Below are 26,589 nucleotides of genomic sequence, written 5' to 3'. Positions count from 1 at the left end.
TATCAGCCTGCTCACACTGGCCAAAAGCCCAGCAGAGGCTGAGTTACACCCGAGGCCCTGGATACATACAGCATTGTATGTGCCAGGCCCAAATGTTACCATCTACCATGAGCTAACTTCGAGGTTCTGATCTAATTTCCTTCAAAAGTATCTGCTCTCAAATTCTAATGAAACCTCTGAGGCAGAGAGGGGTCCACATAAATGGAAGTTGCCTCTCATAAATGTGAGAACTGAGATGCCAAAACCACTCGTCCTAGATCTCACATTGAGACACTGAGAGAACAAAAAACAACTTTTTCCTTACTGTTTCTTCCTCTCTCCATTCAACCAGTTGTCACATCACTCAAATGTGCCCACTACTCCTCATCCTCTTACTGTGCCCCACCTCCAAGTTCCTTTTTACCCAGAGCCATCTCCCATGTGATCCCCGCTCCCTCCAGTGTTTCATCACATCTGAAAAAGGTATGCGATAGCAAACCAAAGTGATCTTGGTCGGGCTTGTTTATTTCTGCTGAATAATCCTGGGAAGTTTTAAAAAGCTAAATTTTAAGACTGAGTTTATTAGGTTGGAATCCAGTAGTGCCCCCTCGTCTGCAGTTTCACTTTCTGCAGGTAACCAAAACTGTGGTCTAAAAGTATATTTGTTACATGTCATATTTATTATTTAATATTTTGAGAGACCACATTCACAAACTTATATCATAGCACATTGCTATATTTGTTCTATTTTATTAGTACTTATTGTTTTAATCTCTTATGGACCTTAATTTATAAATTAAACTTTATCATAGGGACATACGTATAGAAAAAAATAGAGTACATATAGGGCTTATGGTTTCAGGCATTCATTGGAGGTCATGGAATGTATCCCCGCCCCCACCAAGACAGGAGGGATTAGTTTAGTATGTCCATAAAACAGGAATGAAAATGAAGTGACTGTAGAGGAAAATAAATCTTTTAACTTTTTCCTAAAGAAAACTTAACACAGGGGCCTCTCTGGTGGCGCAAGGGTTGAGATGCAACCTGTGCAGCTGTCTGCAGCCATTGCAGCATGAGTTCGATTCCCAGCCAGCCTGGGAGCAACCCACATGGTGCAGCAGACCTCTCCTGACTCATCCACTCCTCCCCTCAGAAGTGTACTTTGGTCAATCTGCCTATTCTTTTTTTTTTTTTTTTTTTTTTTTTTTAGATTTATTTATTTATTTATTTATTTATGCAAACACTGGGTACAGCCAGAAGCGCGGGAGGGTGAGAGAATTCACCAGAGCCAGAGCAGGGAGCAGAGCAGGCAGAAGGACCGAAGTACACTGCTGAGGGGAGCAGCGGGCGGCAGGAGGGGTCTGCGCGCCATGTGGGACCCTCCTCTGGTGGCCGGGGAGCAGCTGGGGATCGAACTGGCGCTGCAGAGGCTGCGGGCAGCTTCGCAACCCAGCGCTCAACCGCTGCGCCACCAGGGAGGCCCCTCAATCTGCCTATTCTGTTCACCACTCTGGCTATGGTGAATCCTCTCACCCCCCACCCCGCACCTCTGGCCTGTACGCCAGCTCTTGTATGCATAAATAAATCATCTTTAAAAAAAAAAAAAGAAAGAAAACTCAACACAATGCTGCCTCTCGATACTCGTTATATTGTCTTTGTTGGCCAGATACTGGGATTTTGTGACATAATAAGAAATAGATAATTGGTTTTCATCCCTGGTTTGTGGCACAGAGATCCTAAAACCCTTGGACTTAAATGAGTGACAGGGATGATGGGAATGTCTTGCTGTTCATAACAAGCTTCATTCAACCACAACAGAGTTTATGCTAATAAGGTGACTCCCAGAAGACATGTGATCAGGGGGTTGGAACTTCAGGCTACTCCCCAGTCTCTGGGGAAGGGGAGAAGGAAGGAAGATGCAGCTAACCACCCAAGGCCAATGATGGTCAATGACTCAATCAAGCACGCCTACATAATGCACCTTCATTAAAATCCTAAGTGAAGGGATTTGGAAAGTTTCTGGTGAACACATCCACAGAATGGAAGGGTGGCACACCCAGCTCCAGTGGGCCAGAAGTTCCCGTGCTTAGGACCCTTCTAGACCTAGCCTTATATATTTCATCTGCTATTCATCTGTATCCTTTTAATTTTCTTTATGATAAACTGATAATTGTAAGTAAAGAGTCCTGTGAGCATTGCAGCAAATCACTGAACCTAAGTGGGGGCCATAAGAACACCTGATTTGTAGCCAAATTGGGCAGAAGTGTGGGTAACCTGGGGACTTGAGATTGGGTATGAAGTGGGGGCATTCTTGTAGGACCAAGGCCTTAGCCTGTGTGGTGCATCAGAATTCTTCATATGAGGACAAAAACACACAGTGGTATTAGAAATGATATGAGTTGAAGCGGTTTTTCCAACAGATACACCTAGTCTAATTTTTCTGGTTTGAATACATGGGTTGCAGATAGAAAAAAGACACCTTTATAGAGGCCTTGCAGCCTGGAACCTTTTCTCTGCAGTGTGTTTTATGCTCCACGACTTTCATGTATTTTTTCTTCTTGCCTATACTTTCAAACCAATTACTAAGCCAGAATATTAATCAAATTGTGTAGATGCACACACATTACAAGTAGGCAATAAGATAGCTTTTGTAGAGAAGCCTCATAAAAATGTTTTTCTCTGATGAAATAATAAGAAAATGGTGTACAAACCCCACTGCCTTTGAGAAATGACTTATTCAGTGAATTCCCTACATACTTTGTAAGCAACCCCCTGCCAGGTAAATAAGCTACTTGATAGGTACATCAGACAATTCTTGAGTAAAAGAATTTTCAGCCACATGTTTCTAATCTGTTTATGCAATCGTATGCCACGGTACTCTACTGGGCCCTGAGGTTTCTACACCTCCCCAAGCAATGCCATCCTGGTGCTAAACACTCCCATGATTTCATCAAGTTTGTCAAGTAAATATTTACTAAGTCCCTACTGGGTTTTCTTCTCTTTTCTTATCCCAGAGAAATGAAAGACTCTATTATACTATATAATTATTACCTGTTATGGTATATCATTTTTTTTTTTTAATTTTTTTTTTTTAATAGAGGCATGTTTTATTTTATTTATTTATTTGTTTGTTTGTTTTTGTTTTGTTTATACATGCACTGGGTACAGTCAGAAGCGTGGGAGGGTGAGAGAATTCACCAGAGCCAGAGCGGGGAGCAGAGCAGGCAGAAGGACCGAAGTACACTGCTGAGGGGAGCAGCGGGCGGCAGGAGAGGTCTGCGCGCCATGTGGGACCCTCCTCTGGTGGCCGGGGAGCAGCCGGGGATCGAACCTGCTCTGCAGAGGCTGCGGGCAGCTTCGCAACCCAGCGCTCAACCGCTGCGCCACGGGGGAGGCCCCCATGGTATATCATTTTATAATCAAACATATTTTTGATTTTAAAACAAAAGCTTTTATTTTGTCTCTGTCCTACTTATAGTAGTTAAGACAATCACATGATGAGGACACCTGTACCACAGCTGCAATGACAGGAACCGTGTCAGTGACATGCCATTCTGGGTCACTCCATGAGACAGAGCAGCAGCTTCCCCACTTTCTTCCTTGGTTTTGGCCCCTCTAAAGGCAGATAAGTTCTAGAATCTACTGATGCAGCAGCCTGATTAAAAACCCCACTCACCTCACATCCACCTCACCTCCAACATGCATAAGAAAAGAGCCATCAGGTTGCTTGAGTGAGTACAAGTACTGCAGAAGCTTCTCTCTGAGAAACAAATGGGAGATAAACAGGGGACAATGGTCAGTGCAGTGTCAGTAGGCGGGGAGCCCTGTAGGGTTCTCTCACTACTGGCTTTGGCTGTACCTGTTAATGACATCATATGCCTCCTCAGTGCCAATGATGCACAGTGCATTGACGGCAGCATACGTAGGTGCCAGGTGTGGGTACTGGCCAGGGCCCCCTCCAAAGCCACCTTCTGGACTTTGACACAGCTCCAGGAACTGACACACACTAGGTACACAGCCAAAGGGAAAAACAACGTCAGAGAGCATATATTCAAAACATCAAATTCCACCAGAGACCATGCCTTTCCAATGTCTTCCTCCCTCCAATCTGGCTCCCTGAAGAGGGAAAAAGCCTCTCCTGCCACCTAGTGAATATATATTGAATACAGTTAATTCCTGTCTACCCTGTTAACAGTTTTGAATGCCCTGCTATTGAGGTTTGTATTTAAGCACTCATCTGGTTGTGAAGCAAGGGACATAAGGCCAAGCAGAAACAAACAGCCTTTGGTAAAAGTGGGGCAAGTCTCATGCTGTTTGACCAAATCTTTTTGTACTCTCCACTCAATGTGCCACCTCAGATCTCTGGTACCGGCCTCTTCTTGCTTCTGGTGCACCTCCCTGTCTTTGAATTTTGCCTCCAACAGTGGTGGTGCTCCTCTGTCCTTCTTACACTAACTACCTCATCTGTTATTCCTACACTAACTACCAGGCCTACCATGAATGTTTAAAGAGAAGTCCTCTCGCTCCCACTGAGACCCAAGGCTACTGATTTTCATTCATAGACCAACAAGAAACAAGCTGTTACTGGAGTTGGCCTCCATGGTGAGGAGAATAAAAAAGCTGTGGCTTCTGTCATGCCCACCTCAATTGTGGAGAGCTTAACTGATTGCTGACCCAGATCACAGGAGCACATCCTGGTCTGTGGATTCTTGGAGGATTATTCACTCTAATCCCAAGAGGATCCAGTTTCCCTCACGGAGCAAAAATTTACTGAGGACTTGCCTTCAAGTATGGCATCAGCTTGCCCGGAAGGTAGATTCTTGCTTTAGGAGAAACTAAGAGAGCCCCAAAGCTCTTCAGGGAGCCTCTGAAGCTCACTGGAAAGACCCCAGGGAAGTGCTAGTTATCAAGTAGTTTCCCCAAGACTCAGCTGGGGTCACAGGCTTCCTATTAAGAAAAGCCCCCAAATAAGAGAACGAGCTGCAAACCCGCATCTCCCTCAAAGCCTGGTGGCCTTTCCCGGGGTTTTTCATCCCTTTCATTCTTCTCTACTGCTGCCAGGGAGATCACATAGATTACAGTTCATCTCCACAAAGGCATCTTTATCATTGCTTTCCACATCATACTGGATTATTTTGATTTCAGACCTTCCATTATCTGAGTAGGGACAACAACAGAAAATGCCATTGACTTGCTAATGGAATCCTGAAATCTTCACAGTTTAAAAACAATTCATATTAACTTCTACTTGCTGCTAAAATTTTCTTATAGGAAACAAGAATTAAAACTGAAATTGATAAACAGAGAAGGAAGACAGTTCTGTGGCATATTTTTAATAGCAATCAATTTTCATAAGAAAAGGAGTTTTTGCTAACATATTTTCCAAACTTTCAACTCTTCTCCTATTTCCCAAAACAAATAGCTCGTCAACTCATGTCCTAACAAAGTCTGGCTGTACTAGCATACAAGAATTTTCTGTATCACAAAGCAAACCTTTATATCAGGTTCTAGCTGATATAAAACCTAGCAGCACAGAAAAAGTCACCTAGTTATCTATTCCCAAGAGAGAATCATGCTGAATGCAACACTCCTGATCCTGCAGCCTAAAGTCTGGAATGAGCTTGGATCTGAATGTCCCAGACACCTTTAAATCACTCCTCCATGCCAACCTTCCTCAGCTGACCTGTTGCATCTGACTGGGGCCGTGATGGGGCACAGGGGTTGGATTTTTCTTGACTCTCAGACACATACAGATGGCAGGACATTCTGATCCAGAGGCTTTCCAACTTGCACCTAAAGGAACTGGCAAACTGACCATGAAGCTACCAGCTGTCATTAGCACAACTCCTAGCAATTCAGAAAACCAAAAAATGTGAGTAAATTATGAAGTTATAAAGATTACAGCATTGGCAATATAACAGTCATCCTTGAGTAGAATGGCTTAGGAGTAGAAGCAAAGGCAAGATGAATGAGTTGACATCAGGATCCTTCTAGTACTAAGTCCAATTTCATTCTGTAAAACAGCTTCGGCTTCACAGAGGGAAAACTCCCTCCCTCCCTAGCTTATAGGAATGAACCCGTGAGAGACAGAGAGGTTTTCTTATAGATAAGGGCTGCTTCCTGCAGAGTGTGACATGGCATTTAACTCTTCTTCATCAAGTGCAGGTAGTCCTCCGGATGCTGCTATTTTTGAAGTGTAATCAAGGTCAAAGTTAGTAATCTCAGAGAAGGCTTTCTCCATCTTGAACTATGGACATTTGGGGTTGGATAACTCTTTATTGTGGGGACTGTCCGTGGAAGAAAATTGGCAGCATCTCTGACATCTACCTAGATTAACCTGCAGCATCTGGACCAAAAAATGCCCAGAAGAAAAATGACTAGATATGGTTTCCTCACAGAACGATATAGGAACAAATTATATTTAAATTTAAAAATTAAACATAAAAAAAAATTAAACATGGATGAACCTTGAGGGGATGATGCTAAGTGAAATAAGTCAGAAAGAGGAAGATAAATACTATATGATTTCACTCATATATATGGAATATAAAGAAACAAAGTAAACAAATAAAATCCTTAGATTCTAACAACAGAATGGTGGTTACCAGAGGGGAAGCGGGTGGGGCTGGATTGGCAGACAGAGAGGGTCCAACGGAAGGTGGTGGATGGTAATGGGACCTTTGGTGGTGGGTGTGGTGTGAGACATGCAGTTGCTGAGATGAAAAACTGTATACCTGAAACCTAGACAGTGTTGTGAGCCTCTAAAAAACAAACCAAAAAAAAGTCCAAAAGATTAAAAGGAAAAATATTTAAGGAGTTATTCAGGGGACAAGCTCCTAATAACCTTTTGAAAGGGAATCAATTCAACATCCACATATGAAAATTTGAAGTTATCATTGGATAAACGTTATAAGCTAAAACGTTTTGAGACAATTTTTGAAGTTAAAAACAATTTTTAATCCTAAAAATTTCATAAAAGTAAAAAATCTGACTGTACCAGTACTGTGTTGTTTTCATTTTATCCTGTGTTTTTCATTTAAGTAGCTTTCAATAACAAAGTATGGGATTCTCATTAAAGGGTGCTTCCTTCACTGTGAAAACTATTAAGGAAAGCAGTACAGTTGGGTTAATTCCAAAATGCTGATTTCTTTTAGGTAACTATCTATATAAATTTGAGGTTACACTCTTAAGAGAGACGTGCTAAATGCCTGCCTATGAAAGGTTATATTCTTGAAAGGTCTGGACACCGGCAGTAAAAAACTGGTCTTGTTGGCTTGGGTCAGCAGACACAGTAACTGCCAAAAGTGATTTTGTCCACTAGAGGGAACTCAGCTTGCCATATTGTTCCTAAACAAATAGAAGCACAACAGTGAACAAAACAGGAGAGAGAAACCGCTGTGTGTGCTGTGCCTGCATGTGATGTACACTAGCAGCGGGGCTGGAGCATCAGGGAAGGAAAAAAATAAAACTCCAGCATTAGAGGTCACCTTCATATTTATTTATAAGAGGGAAAAAAAAAAAAAAAACCAACCTGACCACATTTTCAAAGCATAAATAAATGGAAAGGCAATATATCGGGTGGTCTAGAAGAATAATCACCGTGTTTTATTAGACCCTATTAAAAATTGTCTATGTTTTTACAGGTATGTCCTTACAGGTCAGAGCTACCGGGCTCTGTTCATAATGGATATTCTCTGCACCTGCTACCAACAAACCAAGATGCATTATTGAAAAGTCTAAATAATTATTTAAAATGCATAGATAAAATTTTTAAAGGCACTGTGAAGAAGAAATTCTCTTTCACTATCAAGTGATTCTTGGAATTAGGACAAATCAGCTTTTTATTTTTTAAATATTCTTTTAATTATAAAGCAGTAAGATCACTGTAAAAATTTTTAAAAATGTGGGCCCCGCTGTGGCTCCGGGGTTAAAGTCTCAGTACTATCAAGCTATCATCAGGCATTGTGGTACGAGTTCGATCCCGGCCAGGGAGCTGACTCACATGGCACAGCAGACCTCTCCTGTCTTGCCCGCTGCTCCCCTCAGCAGTGTATTTCAGTAGATCTGCCTGTTCTGTTCCCCACTCTGTCTCTGGTGAATCCTCATACCCCCCACACCCCTGGCCTATACCTCAGTTCTTCTACAAAATTAAAAAAAAAAATTTAAAAAAGGAAAAAGACACAACTATACAACCTACAAAAAGCTCAGAATCAATACTGAGCCAAGTTCTTCCACTTCGGGAACCCCCTTCTATCACTATCTTTCCACTTCAAGTTAGTCCTCGTCCTCCCTGGTGGTAGGGGGAGCGGAATCTGTACTTCACTCTCACAGAATCCTCCCATTTCTTTTTTCTTCTCTCATACCCTACTTTCCCAGTCCCTTAGCGTACATCCTGATTGTATGTGTGTGTCGGGAGGAAGTGGGGGGAACTTCCTAAACAATCCACAACCCCCAACTGATATTTCAAAAACACATAGGCCTTTATTTTGACAATTAGATTCCTGTTACTGCAGAAACTGTGTCCAACTCTACTTCCAAAGCCAGAAGCATTGAGGTCTGCAGCAGCCTTGTGATGAGGGAGACAATGCACATTCTTCCTCTGCCTCAGAAACTATCATCCACATCACAGGGGTTAATGGCCTAATTCTTCATTATCTTCCCTATCCACATTCATCACAAGACATCCTGCCCAGGAAGGCAAGAATGAGAGGTTATTGTTAAGACAGAATGAATGAGACAATGTGGGGTTCTGTTCTTCTGACCTGACAATGTGACCAAGGCAGGGGCACTATGGTCAAGGAGGGGCCAGCCTCCACGCATTCTGGCACAGTTGCCTCTTGGGCTACACAAAACAGAAACCTGGCTGGGCTTCCTTTCCCAGATTCTCCGCCCTCAGGAGCACCTGGATGAGCTCAAGGGAGGTGCTCTCCCTTGTGAAACCTGGGACATTACACCCAATTCCTGGCCACCCTCTGCTATCCCAGGTATCCTAAAGACTGGAGTAATTCTCTGCCATATAGAGAATACCACCTTCATCAGCATTTTGGGAAGAATGTTAGTTGCTTGGGTCTCTAATCATAAGCCAGGGGGTTGAGGAAATCGTGAGTCACAGCATTTGCCACCAAGACATTAACAAATCTGGTACCATCAAGAGCTACACAAGCATTAGAGAGGAGAGACTTCTGTGGAGGTGTTTATGGAAGGCAAAGGCATTTTTGTTCACTGAGTAGGCAAACACTTCCCCACAGAAGCGATTCAAATGCATATTGTACTTTCTGGCAAAATGATGTCTCTCAGAGTTGATGATGAGGATTTTTCTCAAAGACCAGAGCGAGAGCCAAAAGAAAAGGCCATAGAAGAAACCAGAATCTTTCTCTTGGGAGTTCAAAGTCTTGTTCTACCCACGAGCTTACAACAGGCTTCTAAAGTGGAGGAGTTTCAGGAAGTTACTGGGGGTCATGAGAAGGGCAAGGGTTTCTCTGTAGCACTGTTTTTCCATTCAAAATAATAAATCAGTAACAGAAACACCACAAAAAGAACCCAACCCAAAGTACGGTTTCAGAGAACACCTCTGGTCCCCAGAGGCCAGACTTACTCTGTAGCCACCATCTGGGGGATGGGTTCATCTAGCAGTTCCAAGCTGTGCAGGATCCAGTAGCAGAGCCATGGGCGGCTGGCATCCAGACACTGTGGAGGGGACAGGGGAGAAAACACACCCCTTATTCAGAATCATTCCAAGACACTGCTGACAAGGCGACATCTGTCTCAATCTCAGCAGCCTGGCCGGGGGGAGGCACCCAATGAAAAACAACCAGTGAATGACGGATGCTCTGCTTTGTGGTCTTAGCCAGAAGCTGAAATGAGCATATGTGAAGAAAGGACAAAGGGACAAAGAAATTTACCTTGAACCCAATGGGTCCTTCCCAGGAGGCATCTAAGGAAGGCTGAGCAGAGGACTTCTCACATGCCAGGAAGTTAAGTGCTGCTATGTTCTCAGTGTAGACCCAAGGAGATAAGTAACCTCAAGAAGGGATTCCTGAATTAACTCATTGATTGATTCAACAAATACTTAGTAAGAACCTAGTTGTGCCAAGCACTGAATTAGTTAGTGGGGGCACAAGGATGAATAAAATTCAGTTCCTCTTCTTGAGATTCTTGGGATATAGAATGTGTGTGGTTATCTGTGGAGGAAGAGGGCACTAGACAGACACATAAGTACAAGTTATCGTATGTTTTTCTGGAACTAGGCAGAACATAAAACATGCATATTATATATATCCCTGGATAAACGCTGTAACAGGCAGAAACAGTCCTGAGGGAGCATGTGGAAGAGATTGACTGTCTGAAGGAGCTTGGAAAGGCTTCCAAAGGTGCTATGTGAACAGATCATGATCCAAATTCAAGCCACAACCATTTATCGAAGACTCAGAAACAGGCAGGCAGGTGTTGAAAGTATATAAATGAGGTCCAGAGAGACAAACTTTTTCCAGATTATAAATATAGTAAATGTCAGAGTTGAGACAAGAATCCAGGTTTCTGAACTCCCAATCTAGTGCCCTTTCCACTGGCCCAGACTGCCTGCTTCATAAATAGCTGACCATCCCAAGCTGTGGCTAGCTACCCCCTTGGGGGCTGGAGGGCAGATGGAATGGTGACCAGAAGGAATATGGCCTGCCTAGGTTTGAGTCCCACTCCTTCTCTCACTAGCTATATGTTTTTGAGCGGGTTACTTAATCTTGCTATGCCTTTCCTTATCTATAAAAAATAAAGACTTACCAACTTCATGGAGTAGTGGTGAGAGTTAAATGAGATAATTCCCGGTATGCTTTTAGTATACTGCTCAGAACTGTTACCTGCTACAGTGGCAGGGCCGACAGGACCCTTACCACGGAGGACTCGAATCAAGGATTAAAAACTGACAGGCTTTGGGCCAAATAGATACCCATGGGTAAGTTGTGCTTGCTCCCTGTAGTTGGTTTGCTTAGTTGGAATTGGTTGCAACATTTAGGTATTGGGAAACTGACATAGAAATCTGGATTTCTGGCTTGGAAAACAGAGAGAGAGACTTGGATGCAACCTTGGGTCTGCATCCCTGGATGGCAATTGGCAGGAACAGAGTAAAAGCTTGGGGCATCTGGGTTACTTCAGTTTCCCCTCAGCCCACTTCTCTTACTTATGCTCCCTGCTTGGGTCCAGAGGCACTGAACCGGCCAACTCCCACCATAAATAATCAAATGCAGAACCCCAAAATAAAAATCAAATTAAAAGCTTTGCACTCTGTGCAAAGTGGGGCAAGAAGACTGGAGCCCCCCATTCACATTCACTGTCTGCCACTCAGCTCCATTCCCAACATCCCACCACCACCAGTGCCCTCCCCCAAAACCCCTCAATGGAATCCATGACTCTGAGGTACATGACTTAAAATCCACTCTAAGTTTGGGCATTTTTACAGTGTTAAACTGCAGAGTTTTCTCTGGGATTTGTACACTAATCATTTGGTCAGCACAGAAATTAGGTCAGTGTATATGGCAAAGAGTTAGCAATAAACTAGGTAGCTGTCAAGGGGTATCTAGGAAAAAAACAAGTGACCCCCCTCGGTCATGATCTAATGGCAGAAGAAAGCCCCACCCCATATACAGGGCTCCACCGGCCTCAAAAGGAGGACAAGACTAGAGGAGCTCTGGTTCTGCCCTTCAGGAAGCGGGAGTCCCAGCTCTGTGGGCCCTGGTTCCTGTGCTAATTCCTGCCAGAACCTCCTGGTACAATGAGCAAATCTGCAGCAGGTCAGGCCCCTATGCCTTTTATATTCAAATAGAAAAGAGGAGAAAGAGCTGGCTGATAATCTGATAGAAAGAGTTCCTGGCCAGTGTGTTTACCTCATAGGCATCTGTCAGCTGTCGAAGGCCTCTTTTCAGATAATGGAAGTGCTTCTCCCTCTGCAAAATAAGCCTAGAAAGACAAAGAGTTTGTAAACCTATTTTAATAGCTTATGTTTCCACCCACTCCAGAAAATGGGGGGACACACTTGCAATATGCACACACTCACGCTCAGTTTCAGAACTTTCCCCAGGCCAGAGCAAAGAGGCCAGCAACTGAATGTCCATGAAGTTATCTAAATGCCATGCTGGCAAATGTTTTGAGATCCTCTCTGGACAGGTGACTTTGGGCTAAGTGAAAAGCCACAACGAATACACACAACCAAGCAGTGACAAGCCACCCAGAAACTTTCTCCAAAAGCTAACTGAGAACAGGTATCTTTGGCTCGTCATCCTGGAAGTAGCTGAAATCTAAGCCTCACCTCTTCTCTGACTTGATTCATTGCTACCATTCCAGGCATCTCTTCCGGGGTCACTCCTCTGCGGGCTGTAGTTTGTACCCTGCCTGCCCCTCGATCATCCTTCCATTATTCCCTCCCCGAAATTCCACCACCCACATGCTGACCCAAGCCTCAGCTGGAGGACCATGTTTGCATTCTGCAGACAGTGGTCTCCCTGGCACTTGTGTCAGCAGCACTGGTACTGAGATGGAATGCGCCGTCCACGGCCACCTGCACAGGCAGGTGAAGGACACAGAGGCCTGTGTGAATTCAGAAGAAAGGGGAAAGAACAGAATGTTAAAGCAGGCACTGTGCTTGTGATTACAGAAATAAAGGGAAAGTAGAAGCATTCTCTTTCTAGATATTCAACAGTTGCTTATTGAACTCACTCTGCACTGTGCACAGAAATAAGATCAGGAGTGTGGTGTGGTCTTAACCTTAGAAAGTCCTCCAATTCAGAGCTGGAAATAAATGGCTACAATACAAGGGAAAATGAGCGGACTTTATAAAGGAAAAGCATAAGGTATGACTGAGCCCCTAATGGGAGGGAGGAATCTCATTTAAAAAGTTTGTGTGAATTGGTGAAATCTGGGTTGGGCAACCTGGGTAGAGGGAGAAAATCTTTATAGGTAGAAGCAGTGAGGAGGGAAGGAATGGAATGGAAACACAAAGCTGAGGTGAGTCCAGAGAACGCCAGCAATGATGGAAATGCCCTTTTTCTGTGCTAACCATCAGGGGCCATTAGCCATGGGTGGCTACTGAGCACTTCCAATGTGCTGGTGGAGCTACACACTGAAGTTTGTATTTTATTTCATTTGAATTAATTTACATGTAAACTGTTGCAGGTGGCTAGAGGCTACCATATTTGCAGCACAGGTATGAACTATGCAAGAGGAGTGAGGAGAAGGGTTTGGCCTGATATTTTAGGGTTGAAAGAGGAAAAGGCAGCTGAGGCCCTTTTTATAGGGACCTGGGATGGCAGCTGGAGAACTGAACTAAATTTAATAGGCAAAGGGAAGTCCTGGAGGTTTTGAGTTGAGCAAAAATAGCCAGGACGTTGCCTTAGAAAAAATATCCAAACAGTATGGTAGTGGAACAAAAACAGAAACTCAGATTGTAGGGTAAAGAAAATATCAGGCTTTTCTGCCCTTCCGCCATCAGGATAGATGATGGATCCTTGTCCTGAATGCATGCCTGATGGCGGGCACCTGGAGTAGGGTGTGGGCATAGGTAGATGGGATTCAGCTGAGCTAAGACTGTGCTTTTAAGGGCAGCGTCACGGGGGGGACGCGAGCAGCCCCAGCCAGCAGCAGCAGAACCTGAAGGAGAAGCCGAAGCAGAAGCAGAGAACGCCAGAGAGCCCAGATAGAGTGAAGACTTGCTGGGGGCTGGGAGGCCTGCCAGCCTCCCAGCCCCCCAGCCAGCACCCCTGCCTGCCATATGCCTGGTGAACCCCAAATAAAAAACCTGCAAAACTACTGAGGACTCTGACTCCTCCTTTACCCGATCTGCATGGGATCAGAAAACCTGCACCGTGTCTGTTCCTGCCATTACAATTGGCGTATGTCGGCAAGATCCATGCAGACGGGTATTGGAGCCCTCCGAAGACCTGGAGGGACTAAGGAGAACAGACTTTGCCTGTGACGACGCTGGAGGCACCATGGCGGTATAGAAGATGGATACGTCCACGAGCTACAGGATGAGACCTGGCGTGAAGGAGACGCCCGAAAGGACCAGCCAACGACACCGGAAAGGACCAGCCAACGACACCGGATAGGACCAGCCAACGACACCGGAAAGGACCAGCCAATGACCCCTGAGGCAGCAGGCCATTGCTGAAGCAGGGAGAGGCCAATGGACTGATAGACTGATGAACTGATGATTTTGGACTGACAATCCCGCCAGAAGGCGGAGGACCTTAGCAGGTTATGTTTATTTTTTGAGAATCTGGGGGTGGCCAGTGGGCCTAGATGGCCAAAAGCAGCCTGTGTATGCCCAGTGGCCAGGTGGAGGAGAAAAGCCAACTGAGAAAGCAAAAGCTGGTACTGATGATAAGTTGAGAAGCCCTGAGCGGCTGTTAAGCAGCCTGGGTATGCTGAAGAACTGTGAGTCTCGTAAAATCACCTGTGGGTGATGCCCTGCTCATTCTTGAGTGAGGGTGAGGAGCTGAGGAACCTGTCCTTGGGGGACGGGTGGGGAACGTGGCTTGGGGTGGAGGCCAAGCCGAAGAGGGGACCCAAAAGAGGCCGAATGTAGAGTTTGGATCCCCGACCCATGTGCTTGTGCAGTGGGTTGGCCTGAGTGCAGGGGTCTGCGAGTCGCATGGGTGGCCGTGAAGGCCGAGTGTTGGAGCGACTGCAGACAGAAACCCTGAGGGTTGGCGATTACCCCCAACAGAATAAAATTGCCAATCCCAGAGCTAGTGCATCCTGGGGGTGGATGCGGTGTGTGCCTTGTAGCCGAGACTACAGCCAGAGAAGGCGAGGAAGCCTGACTGCTCCTGGTGTGATATAGTAGATGCCGTGAGTGATTCCCCTCCCTCATATGAGCAGTGCCTTCGGCAGCAGATTTGGTGGCTCATCTGCTGGTACCAATAATTGTCTTTTGCACTTGGTTGGTGCCCTGCCTGGACTTATTTGTGTTCTGTTGTATTTTGTTATGTTGTATTTTGTTATTTGATGTATTTGCTTTTGTGGGCCATGGCTGCATTGTTTGTTTGCTTAGAAAATTGTATATGTATGTATAGACTGTGTGGCAGAAAACCCTGAGGGGGTGGACTGTAGGGTAAAGAAAATATCAGGCTTTTCTGCCCTTCCGCCATCAGGATAGATGATGGATCCTTGTCCTGAATGCATGCCTGATGGCGGGCACCTGGAGTAGGGTGTGGGCATAGGTAGATGGGATTCAGCTGAGCTAAGACTGTGCTTTTAAGGGCAGCGTCACGGGGGGGACGCGAGCAGCCCCAGCCAGCAGCAGCAGAACCTGAAGGAGAAGCCGAAGCAGAAGCAGAGAACGCCAGAGAGCCCAGATAGAGTGAAGACTTGCTGGGGGCTGGGAGGCCTGCCAGCCTCCCAGCCCCCCAGCCAGCACCCCTGCCTGCCATATGCCTGGTGAACCCCAAATAAAAAACCTGCAAAACTACTGAGGACTCTGACTCCTCCTTTACCCGATCTGCATGGGATCAGAAAACCTGCACCGTGTCTGTTCCTGCCATTACACAGATCAATGGAACAGAATTGAAAGCCCAGAAATAAATACATATAAATATCAATAGCTAATTTTCAATAAAAGAAATTATGGCATATGCGAGAGAAAAGATCGCCTTTTTAATAAATGGTGCTGAGAAACATGGATAGATACATGCAAAAAAAATAAAACAAGACCAAAATTTAACACCATAGTGAAAATTAACTCAAAATGGATTAAAGATTTTGACAGAAGAACTGAAATTATAAAGTACTTAAAGAAAATATACCAGATGTATTTGGAACTACAACCCCAATAGCAAATGGGGGGAAAAAGGAAAAGCAAACAAATGGGACTATATCAAACTTAGAAGTTTTTGTATTTCAAAAGAAATCACAAAAACAAATAGGCAACCTACAGAATGGAGAAAAACATTTGTATACCATATATTTGACAAGGGGTTAACTCCAAAATTTAAAGTACTTACACAATCCAAGAAAGAAACAACCAAATTAAAAAAGAGGCAAAGGACCTCAATGGACACTTCCTAAAGAAAACATTCTTTAGCCCAAATGACACAGAAACATTAATTCAAAAGGACACCTGCACCCCTATGTTTATAGTAGCACTATTTACCATAGCTAAGCTTTGGAAACAACCCAAATGCCCAAAAATAAATGACTGGATCAAGAAGATGTGGTATATATACACGATGGAATATTACTCAGCAATCAAAAAGATAAACTCATGCAATTTGCAGCAACATGGATGGAGCTGGAAGGGATCATACTCAGCAAAATAAGCCAGAAAGAAAAAGAAAAATACTGGATGGTCTCACTGATAGCAGGAATCTAAAAAACCTAAATAAGGGACCAGGAAAAGAATAACTATAAGAAAGAAAAAATCAAAATCAGCAAGCAACTATAATCCAGAGACACACTATGCTGGGGCGGGGGAAAGAAGGGGCTGGGGTCAAAATAAGGGGGGAGCAATTGTATGGGGAATATAAAAAAAAATCATAAAAAATAAATAAAAAAAGAAAACATTCTTTAGATGGCCTTACAGACATGAAAAAAATGTTCACTATCATTTAATATGAGAGAAATGCAAATTAAAACCACATAGAGATATAGTCCATACAAAAAAGAATGGAATTAATAAGTGTTGGCAAGGTTGCAGTGGAAAAGGAATTTTATCCACCATTGGTGGAAATACAAACTGGTACAGCCCTGTGGAAAACAGTATGGAGATTTCTCAAGAAAATAAAAATAGAAATCCCATTTGAGCCAGCAATACCACCATTAGGTATTTATTCAAGTAACATGAAAAATCTAATATGAAAAGAATGCACACGTATGTATTTAGCCACACTGTTCATAATTGCCAAATCATGGAACCAACATAAGTACCCTTCAACGTATGAATGGAGAGAGAAACTGTGGTGCATATATTTAATGGACTATTACACAGCTGTGAAGAAAGATGAACAGTGGCATTTGGGCCAAAATGGATGGATCTTGAGGTGATTATGCTGAGTGAGATCAGTCAAAAAATAAAAGGCATATTTTGGATAGTCTCACTTATCTTCAGAATATAAATACAAAAAAAAAAATCACACCCAAACAATGGAAGAAATAAAAATTTGACCAAAAAAAAAGGTGTGGTTACCAGAGGGAATAGGGGAAAGGGTATAGGGTAGGAAGCAGATGGGGTATGGGCCCCAGTGGTTTGGTGGAGGGAAAAGAAAATGATCTGACAGCAGTAGGTATTTGATATGTATTTACACACCGGACAAAGTGAAAGCACTAAGTTGGAGAGAGATGAGGTAGGAAGACTGGTAGGATGCTAAAAGGCAACCAGATGGGAAGTACTTAGAGTTTTTAGGGCTCAAACTATATAGCTTGGTGACTCAGGATCTTCTGACTTCACAGGAAGTGCATATCAAGCACACCTGGAAACACGTGTGAGACTCAGGAGAGGGATCCAGGTGATCCAGACAGCCAAGGAAGAATTCATCAGTGTACAAGTGACAGGAGAGAGCAGAGAGAAAAGTCTGAATGCAGAACTGGGTGCATAGGACCATCTTTAAAAGCTTGGAGGAGGAGGGCCTCCCCTGGTGGCGCAGCGGTTGAGCGCTGGGCTGCGAGGCTGCCCGCAGCCTCCGCAGCGCCGGTTCATTCCCCCGCCACAGGCGAGGGTCCCACAAAAAAACAAACCTTGGAGGAGGACAAGGAACCAGAGGAGAAAAATATTGTTACCTAAGCAGAAGGACAAAGGTAGTGTGGTGTCGGGCCTCCCCGGTGGCGCAGCGGTTGAGCGCTGGGTTGCGAAGCTGCCCGCGGCCTCTGCGGCGCAGGTTCGATCCCCAGCTGCTCCCCGGCCACCGGAGGAGGGTCCCACATGGCGCTCAGACCTCTCCTGCCGCCCGCTGCTCCCCTCAGCAGTGTACTTCGGTCCTTCTGCCTGCTCTGCTCCCTGCTCTGGCTCTGGTGAATTCTCTCACCCTCCCGCGCTTCTGACTGTACCCAGTGCTTGTATAAACAAACAAACAAACAAATAAATAAATAAAAACATGCCTCTATAAAAAAAAAAAAAAAGGTAGTGTGGTGTCACCGGCAATACAGGAGAGAATTTCACAGAGGTACTTAATAGTGGCAAAGGCTGAAGATTGAGGGAGAGAGGACAAGCAACAAAGTGGCTGACGACATTCAAGAGAATTGAGGGAGTGGGGAGGGGAGATTCCAGATTGCAAAGAAGAGGAGAAAGCCAGACTTGATTTCTCAAGGGGTTTCCGAGTCAGGAATAAATGAGCACCCTTTCTGTACAGGTTGAGTGTCCAGTACTGAGATAGATGCTGTCTCTGCTCTCCAGATGCTTAGCAACCTTCCCAGGCCAGGTAGGTTCATCATCATCAGTTGTAGCAAATTAAAAGAGAATTTTCGAGCCCTTGGCATCATTTTCACAAGGTTTAATGGTAAGCAGGGGAAACAAGCCAGCAGGGAAACAGCAACTTGATCCCCCCTCCCCAGGGTGATGCTGCCATTTTATGCCTTCCCTCCTAGGCACATGTGTGCATACTTGCACATATACGCACACCCCCATGCTCAGGTGTCCATAATCAGGCACGTGTGCCCCACACCCGTGTGCCTTCTATGTTAACAATATCAAGGCTGCAGGTGATAGCCACAGAGGCCAATGGCATAAAAGCCTGATTATCTTCATACCCTACACTATGATCAGAGGTGGACACAGATAAGTCAAAGGCAATTACATTCTTGTCTGACAGGTACCATGATCAGGGAAGACATGAAGGATCAGAACAAGCTTCCTAAAGGACACAGCATGGTGGCTAAGACCTGAAAAACGTAAGTCAGCCAGGCAACATGAAGAAGATGGGGTGGGTATTTCATGCAAGGGAACGCCATGGCACATTCAAGCAAGTATAGTGCGGCCAGAGCAAAAACACAGGGCAGTGAGCAGTGTTAAGCCATGGTGGAGAAGTACAGACATGTCAGATTGTGCAGGATTTGTAAATGCATGGGGAGTTTGATTTTAAACCAAAAAGCAAAGGGAGTCACTGTGTTACAACAGAGATGAGCCTTGAAAACACTATGCTAAGTGAAAGAAGCCAGTCACAAAGGACCATATGTGTGATTCCATTTATATCAGAACAGGCAAATCCATGGAGACAGAACTTGGATTAAGTGTTTGCCAGGGAATTGGCGGGTGATGGCTGAAGGGTACAGGATTTCCTTTGGGGATGATGAGTTCTAAAATTATACGTGGTGATGGTTGCACAACTCCATGAATACACTAAAAGCCATTGACCTGTCTGTTTTGTGGGTGAATAATATGATAATGAATTATATCTCATTAAAGCTATTACCCAAAAAATAAAGGCAAAAAAATTTTAAGGGAATCACTGAACTATTTTTATGCACAAGAACTATTTTTATGCATATTTTTATGTCATATCTGTATTTTCTAGACACACTAGCTAATATAATATTGGTAACACTGATGATAACAAATTTTTTTTAAAAAAAAAAGTCAAAAATCTCTTTGGGACAGATTACCTCGCTCCAGGACAGGACATACATTTCACAGTCTTAGAGAGTGAAAAATCATTTCTGGAACGGGGAATAATGGCAGAATGGACCTACATTCCGTTTTAGCCTTGAATTTCAGCTAAATCTATCTGGCTGTGGCCCTAAAAGGCTGAACAGGCAAACGCCTCTCTCAGCATCATTGCTGGCATCTTGGGACCTATGCATGGCCAGTGGTCCTAGGAGTGTGTGTGAGTCCATCACACCTGATCAACATCAGGATCTCAGAAAACAAGCCATTTCATCCTGATTTATTACCTGGATATTCACTTTAGCAAACAATGAAGATCTATTCCTGCACCATTAGGTCAGGCTTTTAAAATTTGACTATCAAAATATCTAATATTCAAACTCTCATAATTTTAAATTCTGATAAACTTTCAGGTTAGTTCTTCCAGGATACTTATATCCTGGAAGCTCATCCTATAATAGGGAAGTTTGGCCTCTGCCTTTTATTGCTATGTTGATTTACAGACTCAGTCATCCAGCCAAATGTGTGATCTCACTAATATTAATTAGCATGTTGCAACATATGATAATTAGCATCCTTTAACGCCCTCATTTTCATTGGTAACAATGATAAAATGGAAATGTCAGATCCTTGAAATTAAACTCAGAACCCTCATATATTCTATTTCCACAAGGCTCCAAACCCAAGAGGAACATTTTTGTTTCCCTCCCGCACCTGATCTAAGACTTATGAATCAGGGAATTTTACTCTTTTATTGTACTCCACTAGCAGCCCCAAACACAAGAGCTTCTTCTCCCAGATTATATCCTCCTGTTCTCCCTCACATCTCAGTAAGAATAAAAGCTCGAGAGCTTGGTTTGGATGGTGAGTGAAAAAGAGTGGCCAATGATCAAAGGGCCCTTTGGAAGAACAGGACATGTACACAGCCACAGACAGTGACTCCGGTTAGTCACGGTGGGGTAGGGGGGAAAAGCCCCTGCTCTCCACAAAGCCCCTCCTGAAGCAATCTCATCCCTCACCATCACCAAGCCCTGCCACCTCTGGGGAAGTTTAGCCCATAATAGGCAGAGATTTCATTCTCCCTGAGCTTTTTAACAAGTGACGTCATCTGCTAGTCTCCAGCTGTGGCTCATGACAAGACCAATCATGCATTTATTGAGGCTGAGCTTTGGGATGTTTCAGAGATTTAGTTTAGAAATTTGGGGAAAGGATCCTCTAGTTCATCTACATTTTCCTTCCTCAGGGAAGACAGATGAAAATAACTTTCCCTTCCCTGTCTTTTCCCTTTTTCCAATTACCTTTTCCAGTGGTTCACTACCTTGGCTAAGCAGAAGTTTCTAAAAGCATTTTTTTTTTTTTTTTGCAAGGAAATAGTGGAAAAATAGAGTGGTGGTTAAAAAAAAAAAAAAAAAAGACACAAAGCTAATTCAGGCCAGGACCATTTGTAATGTTCCAGTAAGTAGAAGTACCATGAGGCTGACTTGCCAGGAGCTAGTCTTTTAGGTCTCTGGAAGCTGGAGACATGATAAATGGGTTGGCTGGACTTCAGACCCTTCGGCTCCTCATCCATAGTGAATCAGCCAGGAGCCTACACTTTGTCCAGAGATTGTCAAGGGAAATGGCTGTATAATTAAGATAAAATGATGGCACACATAATGCTGGGCTACTAGTCAGCTCTGATGGCTGGGAAATTTTGATGGTTTCAGAGAAACAACTCGTGACTAGAAGAGAAATGATAACCAAAGAATGAAATAACATTATGAAAATCTAATGTGATACATTATAAAACTATGAGGGAAAAGAGAAACTAAAGATTAAAATTAACCAAGTTTCTGCTTAGAATCTCCTATTGGAATTTCTGACATCAAAGAACTGAGAAGACTTCGATTTGCTTAGCACCAAGAAAAACAAAAGGCAAGTATTTCATGTGAAATTTCATCCTTGAGATCTGCCCCACAATTACCAAAAAGGGCCAGGCTGGGAGAAACTCAGATTTTCCCAGTCAGGTCATAATACACATCAAAGGAATCCATCCTTCACCACCCCGCTGGACTTTACATCTGTTTCAAAGCGTAATATGAAAAAGAAGGATTTGAGAGTCAAATGATCTGAGCAGCAGGTCACAACTGTGCAGCTAAAACCTGAACTTCCTCTCGTCCTCAGGCCTCAGAGCTCCAGCCTCAAAGGGTATCCCATGTACCATGTGATGTCTCCATGCAGGTGGAGCAGCTCCTTCAAATAGTATTCTAATACTATGAAGGAGGGAGTTAGGGTTACAAGCATATCCAGGAAACCACAAGGTCATGAAACACCAGTCTCCCAGCAGATTTTTCCCTTTTGGTTACATAAGTTCCAGGATGAATAAGAAAGGCTCCAACAGGAGGAGGTATCTCCAGACCCCCTCAAACTCCTAATCACAGCTTACCTTGGTACAAGGTGGTTGAACTTGTAAGTACTGAAGACCTCTTGGATCTTTTCTTCTACTTTTGCCTGGTAAGGAGGCAAGAAACAGGAGAGAGAAAACAAACACAGATGAGACCTTTGTATCAACAATTTCTTCTACAAATGCCTATTAGCTAGAATTGTTTGGTGTGGTTTATACTTCATGGTATTATGAGACTGCATTCAGGGGCTTTACAGGATGACAGGCTGAGGACAAGGAGACAGACAGGAAGGGATGTCCTGACCCAGGCTGGCATCACAATCAACTTCTCCAGTAAACAAATCCCTAACATCCAAACTGATGGTAGTGTTGGAGTTTGGCTCCCTTGCACCGGTTACTTAAGGAGCAAAGACATACATTTTCCTTGAAAGATTTATGCCTGCATACTCTATGTAGGTTTTCAGGTGTTCATTAACTGGTCAATTCTCAAGTGCACAATTAATTCCTGCCAAGGGTCATACTTCTTATTGTCAGATTGAACAGTTTTGTGTGTGGTTTTTTTAAGATTTATTTATGCGTACAAGAGTTGGGGTGCAGGCCAGAGATGCGGGGGTGAGAGGATTCACCAGAGACAGAGTGGGGAACAGAACAGGCAGATTGATCGAAGTACACTGCTGAGGGGAGCAGCGGGCGAGTCAGGAGAGGTCTGCTGCGCCATGTGGGCTGCTCCCTGGCCAGCCGGGGATCCAACCTGTGCTGCAGAGTCTGCGCATAGCTTCATAGTGCGGTGCTTAACCTCTTGCGCCACCAGGGAAGCCCCAGATTGAACAGTTTAAATACAGATTGAACTCTATTAAAATCTCCTAAGGGATTTATTAGAACATCTGGTCACACACAAAACTTCACAGTACCATAAAACAAAGGATCTCAGAAAGCCAGGCTGTAAAAGAAACCAGATCACCTGTCTCCTCAGAAGACCACACCAGAAATGTGGCTACACGGTACAGCTTCTGTAAGGAAAGGGCATGGCAACACGGGAGGGAGGTTGTTAATAGGATACAGGCTTCAACCTTCATTAGCATCCTGCTCTCTATGTGAGGCATATCCTACTTGAGATTTCAAGATACATAATAATATCCCTACTGGAAAATTTCAAAAATGTATTATTTATTTCTGAAACACCCACAGAGTTAGAACTTCTAGTCCCCTTTGACAAGTTCGCAAGAATTATTTGTGATGATGGAGAAGTGGTGATGTGAATCATCTTAAATGGCAGCAAATCTAAAATTCATTTATATTTGGTTTTAGGATATGCTTTTGTATTTGTCTTTGAACGTGAGTTTGAGGGATGATCTGGCTAAGAGTTTACAATACTTGAAAAAAGAGATCGAAGTCATTGTGAGAACCTGACTCAAGAGGACTAAGAAAGTTGTCCCAGATTCTTCATAATTCTTTTTCCATTCTAGACATTCACATGAGACTAATATAAAGCAGCAGCCTAAATGGAACACAGACTGCATTTCTCAGACATTCCTTCCTTGGCTGTAAGCAGAAAGGGATAGAAAAGTATATAAGAAACATCTGTCAGCATGATCACTGAATAAAGATTGCCTATAGTATGCTGTTATAGCTAAGTGAATTGATGAATTCTGAATGAAGCAAAACCTAGCGGGAGGAAAACACATTTCCTTTGCCCAAATACAAGCAGATTCAAAACCATATGACTGAATAATATTCAGATACTAATAGATGAGCCCACCTTCTTAGCATCCTGACACCTAGACACTTAGGAAGAAGGGTGTCTTGCTTCCAGCCAAGAACTCCTTCAAGAAGCCTCATCCTCAGCACCCACTTGGGTGACACGAGAAGCAGATGAGGAAAATGGAAATTAAGTTCTAAACTAAGATGCATGACAGAAACATACAGGTGTGTCATCTTACAAAGCAGAAAATGCTTAAAATATTTCCAACATAGGGTCATTCTTCAGAATGAATATGTGATGTTCTCAGGCAGTTAATAATTAACTCATGACTGAAAATATAACTTAAGAATTCTAATAAATATCTGAGTATTATAGGTCAGCTGCTCAGAATAATATACAAATAATTCACTTTATTTTCTCTTAAAAACTAGTGTATTTTTCTAATAGTTTTTTTGAGGTATAATTCATAAACTATTCGATTCACCCATTTAAAGTGTACAATTCAAAAAGTAATAAAGTGTATGAGTCAATGGCTTTTAGTATTTTCACAGAGTCAGGAATCCATCAGCACAATCAATTTTAAAATATTTTCACTACGACCAATAGAAACCCAGCAACTCTTAACAGACACCTCCAATCCTTATCCTCCTGAAGCCCTGTCAACAACTAATCTACTTTCTATAATTCTATAAACTTGCCTATTCTAGATAGTTGACATAAATGGAATTACTGCCTTCTTTGACTTGGCATGGTTTCAAGCTTTATTCATGTGGTAACATGTATCAGTAATTTATTTTTTATTGCCAAGTAATATTCCATTATATGACTATACCACATTGTTTGTCCATTCATCAACTTACAGTATTTGCTTGTTTCCCAGTTTTTGGGCATTATGAATAATGCAGTATGAACATATATGTTTTGGGATGGATATATGTTTTCATTTCTCTTAAGTAAGATACCTAGAAGTAGAATTGTTTGATCATATGCTATCCTCTGTTTAAATTTTGAGGAATTGCCAGATGGTTTTCCAAAGTAACTGCACCATTTTACATTCCTATCATCTATACAGAAGGGTTCCAATTTCTTCACATCCTCAGCAATACATACTATTACTTGCATTTTTCCTCATAGCTATTCTAGTGGATATGAAGCAGTTATCTTGCAGTAGCTTTTATTTCATTTACTTGACAGTTAATGATACTGAACATGTTTTATGGGCTTATTGGCCATCTGTATATCTTCTTTGGAGAAGGTACTTCATACTCTAAAATTAGTTTTTTTTTAATTAGTGAATTATAATAGTTCCTTATATATCCCAGATACAAATTCCTATTAGAGACATGCTTTACAAAAATTCATTCACATTCTGTGGGATGTCTTTAGGATCACCTCTGAGAACATTTATGGTTTTTAGAGCACAACTTAAAAAGCAATACTTAGCAATGAGCTTGCATTTTTGTTGACAAACAGTAATGGCTTAGTATAAAAATTAAGTACTCATCCAGGGAGAGAAAATCAAAGTAATCCCCTAAACATACATTCTTTTTTGCTTCCCCTTCTTCCCACACAGCCTCCGGCGTTATTAAAAAAAAAATCTTAGTAAATTTGTTATTGGTATTGGGGAGGAAAGGAAATTTCCCTTATCACTCTGGGCTCTTCTTGGGCTGGCTAAATAATAATATTAACATCAGACAGACTAGTCGGAGAAAAAATAACAAACTTAATTACGTACATATGGGGAATTCACATACACATAGATTCCAAGATCAATGAGGGAAAATGGGGGTATGTGTCTGAGCTAAGGTATGGGAAAGGGCCTTGGGCTTCAAGGAGAGGTAAGATTTATGCATAAATTTGCATAGTTATGCATAAAAATAACTCACATGATAAGGAGAGTGTGACTCATATAACAAAGACCAGATGCTCTATAATTAGATGCTTGTCCTGCCATACAGAAAGTCTTCTCTGATAGAAAGGTTATTTCTGGTAAATTCCCTAATTCTGGCTAGTACCCCTACTTTCATTCTTTTTTTTTCCTTAAACCTCTGGTCTTGAGGTAGAGGATAACTTTTTTTTTTAAGATTTATTTATTAATGCATACAAGAGCTGGGGTGTAGGTCAGAGGTGGGCAGGGGGGCAGTGAGAGGATTCACCAGAGACAAGGTGGGGAGCAGAACAGGTAGATTGATTGAAATACACTGCTGAGGGGAGCAGCACGCAAGACAGGAGAGGTCAGCTCCCTGGCCAGGGATTGAACTCGTACTGTAGTGGCTGCTTACAGCTTCATAGTGCTGAGATTTAACCCCTTGCACCACCAGGGAGGCTCCACTACCACTAATATACAGGCCAAAGTGACACATTTTTCCTGGGGAGGTCTATCCATCACAGAGAAGACACAAGCAGTCTTTGGATGTTTTAATATACAGAGTATTAGGAAAGGGAGAAAAACTAGTTGTAGAAAAGCGTTAATACAGTAGACTCAAGGTTGCTACCCTTAAAAAGCCCTGTTTGAATGGTTAACCCTTGGTTTGGCATCTGGGTATCTGGATTTCTGGAGGGTTCTACCATTCCCAGAACTGACAGAGTAACTTACTGTGTCTAACCTACAAAAATAATTGGTTTATGCTTAACAGCTACTTTCCTTCTGGGAGCCTGGAATTTTGGGAAGTGCTAGACAGAAGTTGCCTCTATGACCTGCCCCAATAAATACCATGAGCACCACGTCTCTAAGGAGCTTCCTTGGTAGACAACACTTTGCATGTGTTGTTTGTTACAGTTCAGTGCTGGAGGAATTAAGCATATCCTGTGTGACTCCACTGCGAGAGGACTTTTGGAAGTTTGTGCTGGTTTCCTCCAGACTTTACCCCGGGAGCCTTTTTTCCCTTTGCTGATTGTGCTTTGATGTCTTTTGCTGTCATAAATCATAACCATGAGTATGACAAT

The 26,589-nt window shown here is 43.1% G+C and overlaps 1 protein-coding gene and 1 long non-coding RNA gene across 3 annotated transcripts in view; one reads left to right on the top strand and one right to left on the bottom strand.

The window, feature by feature from the left end:
• Nucleotides 1–26,589, bottom strand: part of FNTB (farnesyltransferase, CAAX box, beta) — a 61,783-nt gene that overhangs the window by 23,666 nt on the left and 11,528 nt on the right. For both annotated transcript variants that reach the window (XM_037503509.1, XM_054691072.1), the window contains exons 2-6: nt 21,984–22,048; nt 11,856–11,928; nt 9,575–9,666; nt 3,839–3,985; nt 3,656–3,739 (exon numbers count right to left, since the gene is read on the bottom strand). In XM_037503509.1, coding sequence (XP_037359406.1) covers nt 3,656–3,739; nt 3,839–3,985; nt 9,575–9,666; nt 11,856–11,928; nt 21,984–22,048 — 461 coding nt within the window. The remainder of the gene's footprint in view (nt 1–3,655; nt 3,740–3,838; nt 3,986–9,574; nt 9,667–11,855; nt 11,929–21,983; nt 22,049–26,589) is intronic.
• Nucleotides 8,760–26,360, top strand: LOC129145108 (uncharacterized). The gene is made up of 4 exons (XR_008550186.1): nt 8,760–8,963; nt 18,309–18,377; nt 18,768–18,846; nt 26,280–26,360. It is a non-coding gene; the product is annotated as an uncharacterized LOC129145108 (long non-coding RNA).

Source organism: Talpa occidentalis, unplaced genomic scaffold (genome assembly GCF_014898055.3).
Source record: "Talpa occidentalis isolate TD23 unplaced genomic scaffold, MPIMG_talOcc4v2.1 talOcc4.11, whole genome shotgun sequence".
NCBI lineage: Eukaryota > Metazoa > Chordata > Mammalia > Eulipotyphla > Talpidae > Talpa > Talpa occidentalis.
This window is presented reverse-complemented; position numbering and strand designations above follow the sequence as displayed.